At 53.2% G+C, this 7327-nt stretch overlaps 1 protein-coding gene across 1 annotated transcript; it reads left to right on the forward strand.

Annotated features, from left to right (window-relative positions):
- Positions 1–951: 951 nt before the first annotated feature.
- Positions 952–2478, forward strand: POU3F1 (POU class 3 homeobox 1). Its single transcript, XM_071576783.1, has one exon. The coding sequence runs from the start codon at positions 952–954 to the stop codon at positions 2065–2067; it is 1116 nt and encodes a 371-aa protein (XP_071432884.1). The 3' UTR covers positions 2068–2478.
- Positions 2479–7327: the final 4849 nt, after the last annotated feature.

Here is a 7327-nt window from a genome sequence, read left to right on the forward strand (position 1 = left end):
CAAAGTGCCTCCAACACAGGGGGAAGGGATGTGGCACACCTTGTCACAGTGACAAGCCTTTCAGGAGGCTGCAGTTAATGTCCTTAAGAGGGGCGAGCCACCCTGCCCAGGCAGGGAGAGCGCAGGGCATCTGCATGTGGCCATTGACATGTTACACTCGTACACATATTGATCTGGTGGTTCATTGTTCACCCAAGCCCTTGGCAAAGGTCACTGTCTCTGCTCCCATCTTACAAATGGAGCACAGAGACGAAGATTAATTTTTAGAAGTGATTAATGTTCCTTGTGCCCACCCTGATTCACTTTGGGCTTCAAGCCCCAGATGAAGTCTGGAGCTGGCTTAATTAAGGCATCCCTTCCGTCTCTCCCAGCACTGCCAGACACGTCTGTTGCTTGTTGTCATTGTCTTTTCCCACAAACTTCTCCACCCTTCATCCTATGCCAACCCTCAAACCGGCTCGGAGAGCTGCCTCTGAGGCAGCACCCAAGACCCACATTCCCCGCGATGCCCAACACAATCTCAAACCCCCTCGTTCCTTGGCCCTCGGAGCGCTAGGGAAGGGAAACTCCCACCTTCCCAGGGGATTCCAAGTTCACCAAAAACGTAACCAAAAGTTTACCCTGACTGACAATCAGGCCTTTTTAACATCCCCAACTCGTCTTTGGCCACCACAGCGGCTCAGGACCAGCGGAAGGGCCGCACACACCCGCCGTCCCCCCGGGCCGAGGGTCCCGCGGCGGGCACGGACCGTCCGCAGCTCCTCGGCATGAATGAACCGCCTTCCGCCAATCAGCGGCCGCTGCGCCGCGGGGGGGGCCCCTCCGCGCGCCGCCAGCAGCCAATCGCGACGGGGAGCGGCGGCGGGCGGGCCAATGGGCAGCGGCGGCGGGGGCGGGGCCGGCGCAGCGCGCGGCTCTAAAGCGCGGCGCGGGGGTTGCCGCGCACTCGCCATGGCCGCCGCCGCGCAGTACCTGCCGCGCTCCGCCGCGCTCATGCACCCGGACGGCGACCGCCTGCACCAGGGCACCACGTACCGCGAGGTGCAGAAGATGATGCACCACGAGTACCTGCAGGGGCTGGCCCCCGCCGCCGGGCACGCCGTGGGGCTGGCGCATCACCAGTGGCTGCCCAGCGCCGGCACGGACTGGGGCAGCGGCGGGGGCGGCGGCGGCGCGCACCTGCCGCCCGCTGAGCACGCCAAGGGCGGCCCGCCGGGCTCCCGTGAAGAGCTGTCGGCCGCCGCCTTCCACCACCGCCCGCACCTGGTGCCGCAGCCGGCGGCGGGCGGCGCGGCGGGCGGGTGGGCGCAGGGCGGAGCGCATCACCTGCCGCCCATGTCCCCGCCGTCGGGGCAGCCGCTGCTTTACGCGCAGCCCTACGCGAGCCTCAACGGGATGCTGGGCCCGCCGGCCCCCGCGCTGCACCACGGGCTGCGCGACCCGCTGGGCGCCGAGGAGGCGGGAGGGCACGAACTGGCGGCATCGCCGCCGCCGCTGGGGCCGCCCGAGCCGTCGGACGAGGACGCTCCCAGCTCCGACGACCTGGAGCAGTTCGCCAAGCAGTTCAAGCAGCGGCGGATCAAGCTGGGCTTCACGCAGGCCGACGTGGGGCTGGCGCTGGGCACCCTCTACGGGAACGTCTTCTCGCAGACCACCATCTGCCGGTTCGAGGCGCTGCAGCTGAGCTTCAAGAACATGTGCAAGCTGAAGCCGCTGCTCAACAAGTGGCTGGAGGAGACGGACTCCAGCACGGGCAGTCCCACCAACCTGGACAAGATCGCGGCGCAGGGGAGGAAGCGCAAGAAGCGGACATCCATCGAGGTGGGCGTCAAGGGCGCCCTGGAGAACCACTTCCTCAAGTGCCCCAAGCCCTCGGCGCACGAGATCACCTCCCTGGCGGACTCCCTGCAGCTGGAGAAAGAGGTGGTGCGGGTGTGGTTCTGCAACCGGCGGCAGAAGGAGAAGCGGATGACGCCGGCCGGGGTCCCGCACCCCCCGATGGAGGACGTTTACGCACAGGCGGACACGTCGCCGTTGCACCACGCGCTGCCCGGCGCTGTGCAGTGACTGCCCGGCCCCTCCGCGGCCCCGACGGCGGCTCGGCGGGCGCGGGCGGCCCGGGGGACGCGCTTTAATTTATTCTCAGACTGGCCCGGCCGCCCGCGCTCCGCGCCCCGCGCTCTATTTATTCGCCCGCCGGAGCCGCCGCGGCCGCCGCAGCAGTAGCCAAAGGTTTGCGATCTCTAATTTATTCCCCTCCTCGCGCGGCCCGGGGGGCGGTGGAGCCCCCGGCCAGGCCCGGCCCGCCCCGGGGGGACGCTTCGACACCATTTCCCGGCCCGTCTCTATTTATTTCTAACCGTGCGCGGAGCTCGCACCCTCCCGTTGGTGGGTTCGGTCCGGTCCCCCATCTCCCTTGGGTTTCGGTTTTTTTGTTTGTATTCTTTATTGCAAAACCAATGTAGAACTGCGAGGGTACGTTTCTATTTATGTTATAGTAAATATTTTATTACTTACATAAACCATTTACCCAGGAACCGGTCTCGTGTCGTCTTTGCAGGCTGCGCGCCCGGCCAGGAGCGGAGCGCGCCCGTCGGGGCCCCGGGGCCGGCGGCGTTGCCTTCAGGGGGTCCCGCTGAGCCCCCCGTGCCCTCCGCGGAGCCCCGTTCTCGATGTCCCCCGTGTACCCGGTGTCCCGGTTCTCACCAGCGGGGTTTGCCCTCCCCGTAACGCGCTTTGCGGAGCTGCTGCCCTGTCCTGCTCCGCGCATTTTCCGCGGTGTTTTCCTGATCCTGAACGTAATTCCCCGCAGTGTGAGCGGAGAACAGCCCGCACGGAACTTTCCCTCCTGCGTATCGCAGAGGTAATACACGCACACCCGTGTTGCTAAGTAGATTCCGGTCAAGCCACGCTCTCGGGTTGTCTGCTGTCACCAGCTTTCCCTTTCGTCGTTTCCTGCCCGAATGTTTTGTGGTTATACCAAGAAAGGTTGAAAATTGAGTTTTTGCATTCCGAGTTCCTGGAAGAATGATCCTTCATCTCTACTTTAAACCTTCTCTTGCAGCATCAAGGAAAGTCGCATATGGGGATTGTGTTTTGCCTTTGCAGGTTCCTGGATTCCTGCGGTGTTTTTTGTATTGGGAGAACTTTTGAAATATGTGCCCATACAGAGCTCTTGCACTGATGAAATACTTCATCAAAATCTGGTAGTAAAGGACCAAATTCTTTCTTTTTAGTTGGCAGAGAATTTACTAAGTTCTCAAGACATCTGGCACTTGATGGTTTCCACACTTAGTACAAATTATGTGCTGTAAAAACAGCAGCTTTAAAAGGGATTTTCTAGCAAAAGCACTGCATCCTGCATGGCAATTTGTGTGTACTTTTTTAATACATAGAAAAATTTCTAACATCTCATATGTAACTCACTCTTAAAAATTTATACTTAAATTCTTCACTGTGGTTTGATTTTGTTGCATTGTGTGCCTTGGGTGGGGGTGAATATTATTCGTCTAAGCAATGATGCATTTGCCATTGATAATGTTATAACTTAACTGCATTCTCAGTGTCTCTTAAAATGTAGCTATTCTACATTGGCTAAATAAGACTATCAAGTTCTCATTCAAAATTCTAGTAAAGTAATTTTTGAGATTTTAAAATAAAGTCACTTTGAGCAGTTATTTCACCAAGTACTCTGTAAAGAAATGCTTCACTTTGTGGTACAAACAAGCTAGCAGATGCTGTGGGTCAGGTTATTAATAACTTCCCTTGTCACGCAGAGCATAATAAGAAATCTGAGAATTCAGTGTTTAGTTTGTATTTCACAGCTTTCGTTACAGGCTCAGCTTCCACTTTTGTAATGAGACTGGTTTTTGTAGAAGAGCACAGAATTGCAGGACTGTTGTAGAGATCCTGAATTCAGAAAGTTTTGCTGTTTTTACTGAATATTTACTAATTTCCAAATAGCTGAGCAGATGCAGTAGTAGCTTTTTACCTTCCAGTAAAAGGGTAAAGGAGGATGATGATTCAAGGGTTTGAGTCAACGTATGATGATGGCATTTTAATTAATTTCCAACTCTGAAAATTGTCCTTAGCTGTTCTTTTGTGTGTTCCCCACACATTTACCATTGTGTTTAGTGTTTTGTGATGCTGTAACTGCAGCCTTTGGTTAAGAATTTCTGTGTGACAGAAGGGAAGAAGAAACAAAATCATAAATGAACAACAGAGGGTTTTTTTATTTCCTTGCTTCTTAAAGAAAACAAACTCTTGTTACCATTGAATTATTAATTGTGCTGCTTTTCTATACTAGGAGTCTTTTCAGTAGCCTCTTCATTCTGAACTAACCTGGATGGCAAACAGGATTTATACTCAGAAGGGAAGGGTCAGTTTTCACATTGCGTTCTCCTAATGGATGAGATGTGCTGTGAGTGCTGGGGAGGACGAGCACCCTTGGGTTGTTCGATGTGTCAGGTTCTATAAGGCACTGGCAGCCCCACTGCATTTGCTCTTTCGTGCTGTTGAACAGCAAAAATAAAATACTCTGTATATCTCATTTCTGCAGTGCCGCAGTGCCCAGCTGTTCTAAAAATCGAATGCCCCAAAGGTTTGCCTCTCTTAGAATAACTTGTTAGTTTTCCTGGTCAGGGATTAAATAGCAATTACCCGAGGGAGACTTTCTTTTTTTTAGCTGGTTATTTCTCACTAAGGTAAAAAGTGTGAGCTCATACTGCTACAACAGTACTAAAGCACAGGGAAGGGAGAACTGTGGTGTTGCTGTATTAAAGAAAAGCAGGTGTACAAATACTTAACAATGCTCAAACAAAATGAATAGTCAGTATAGAAAGTGTAGATAAGGGATCGGAGTTGAGTGCATTGTCATTGTGAGAGGGGTTTAGATCTGTGCTGATGGGAAATCCTTGCTCTAACCCAGGAGCAGTGCCTGGCCCCAGCAGATGCTCCTCAGAGCAGCTTTTGCTCTTTCATTCAGGCTATGGTTAGTCCCACAGTGGCACTGGGCTGTGCTCACCGTGCTTGGGGCAGGTGCTCCTCCGGCGTGTCATCCATCACCAGGGGCTGGGGTGACCTGCTTGCATGGCCCACAGTTCAGAGGGGCTGGTGCCTGGCTGCTGACCTGGAGTTCACAGCTCAGGCTGGTGGTGGTGAGCAAGGGGTCTCTGGCCAGTTGGGGCGGTTGGCGCCAGGCAAAAGCATCCCCGGTGTGGGCTCAGCTCTTCTCATGCTCACAGAAGGGCACAAGCTGTGCTGTGCCACCTTTCCTGGGTTAGAGAGCCTGCCTGTGTGCTCCGGGTGTGTGGGAGGGCAGCCACACTTCCCAAATGCTGTCATCTTAAAAATTGGTCACTGGCAGTTTTAGGACGCTGCCATTTTCTGTAAGGCAGACAATATTCAGCAGGGTACCACTTCTTCCCCTTTTATTTTTAAAAAGGTGGATGTTGCTGCTCAGCTTTGCTGTGTGCTTAGGAAAAGATTGTGCTGTTGCAGTATCCAACTTCTTTCCAGATTTCTTGTCTTAGACTATTATTGCTGCCACTTGGAAGAGCGGGGAGTGCTTGCTGTAGAGCAACTGCAGAACTGACTACAGCACAGCAGTTTGCCTGATGAGGCACAGTCACTCGTAATTAGTGATGCCGTGTTCATCTTGCACTTTCCACTGAATCTGGTTTCTTCTGCCTGCTGCCCAGCCAGAGCTGGAGCCTGATCCCATCACAGTGCCACAATGTGACTGTCCCCTAATGAGCTAAAGCAGCAGCTGAAACGCTATAATCTCTTTATGTGAAAATTCGGAGCATCAGTGTTCACACTGTGGAGTCTTGTTCCCAATTCTGCTCTCCCCTGCTTGCTCTGTCTTCCAGAAGGAGAGATTTCAGTACCGTCTGGTTAAGCAAATCTTTTAATTCCATGCTAATGTTGTTTGCATATATTTGACTTTTATGCTAATTCTACCATTGGTTGGTTGGAGCTGGATCAGACCCAGGACAGCTCAGAGTTGTCATCTCACAGGTACTGCAAGCAGGTTTGGGTTCTGCCCCAGGGCAGAAGTCCACAACTCGAAGTGCTCCTCCTTAGCTGCCTTGTATTTTTCTTACAGTTGTTTGAAAGGAGCACATCCTGGCTGGTGACTTGGAGCTGGTCCTTGTGTGCTGAGGATGGGCACGTGGTTCCTGTGGGCTGCTGCTCCCTTTACTCTGGGCACAGATCAGCCCAGACAGGGGCAGGAGAAAGCTGAGGTGGGCTGGGGGATGCTCTGGCTTTTAACTGCTGCTAAATGTCCATAGATGACAGTGTCTGGTCCTGCTGGGCTTTATATTGCTGCTCAGGAAGACCTGGCCCAACACACCTTCCTGAAATGAGAGAAGCTCCAAGGAGCAGGTTTTCTCCAGGCTTACACCAGCTCTGAGTAGCAGCATCCCTGTTTTATATGTATGTGCCTACAGAGGAAAAACACAGGCAAGGAGCTCGTTAAAGTCTCTCATGTGAACCCCCACTGCACATTGCTGAGCTGATTTATGGATGTTCAGCTTCGCTCCCTCTTGTGATTTGTTGTGAGTGTAGGTGTGCATGTGTGCACACACAGCTCTTGCATGGGCAAAGCACTAGAGGTACAGCCAACTGCACTTCCTCAGGTGTTCTGCTGAGTTTTCCAAGGAAGCTCTGCCTGTAGAAGTCCCCCCTGCTTTCCGTTTGAACTAACAAGACCCAGCGACCATGCCGTGTGTGGGGATTACAAGGTTGCAAAGGCAGTGTTAAAGCATATGATGCTGTACACAAGGTCTAATGTGCATGTTGGATCAGGCCTCATGAATATTTCATGTTCCTTGATATCACATTATTTTTGGTGTTGGGCAGATCAAGTGTTATTTCTTGTAAGTCTTGCAAAGGTGTTCTGGTTACATGGGTACCGTGGCTCGTACACTGCTGAGAGTACTTGCTGCAATGAAGAATGCTGTTCATGCCAAACTTTAAAGGCATTTCTTTATTTTACTCTCTCCTACATTTCTTCTGGAGCATTCTGCCTGATTGAGGCATCTGTGGAGCACCACCAGCACCCAGGCTCTGTTTCCTCCTGGAGATTGGCTTCTCTCAGCTCCACAGGGGCAATCTGCTTTCCATCACTGCCAGATTCTCTAGGGCCAAAATGCTCAGCAGTCACCACAGCCACAGAACAGTATTTCCTCCAGAGTGTGTCCAAGCTGGCTCCTCTGTCAGCATGTTTGAGGAAGCTGGATGGCTCATGGAAGCCACTCGGCTCTCTCAGGAGCTGCACCTCAAACAGCTGCATCCTTCAAAGTAAATGAATGAACAAATGCAC

The sequence above is a fragment of the Pithys albifrons genome, chromosome 24 (assembly GCF_047495875.1).
Source record: "Pithys albifrons albifrons isolate INPA30051 chromosome 24, PitAlb_v1, whole genome shotgun sequence".
Classification (NCBI taxonomy): Eukaryota; Metazoa; Chordata; class Aves; order Passeriformes; family Thamnophilidae; genus Pithys; species Pithys albifrons.

Coding starts and splice junctions, on each gene's coding strand:
- POU3F1 (XM_071576783.1), top strand. CDS start 952: ATGGCCGCCGCCGCGCAGTACCTGCCGCGCTCCGCCGCGCTCATGCAC.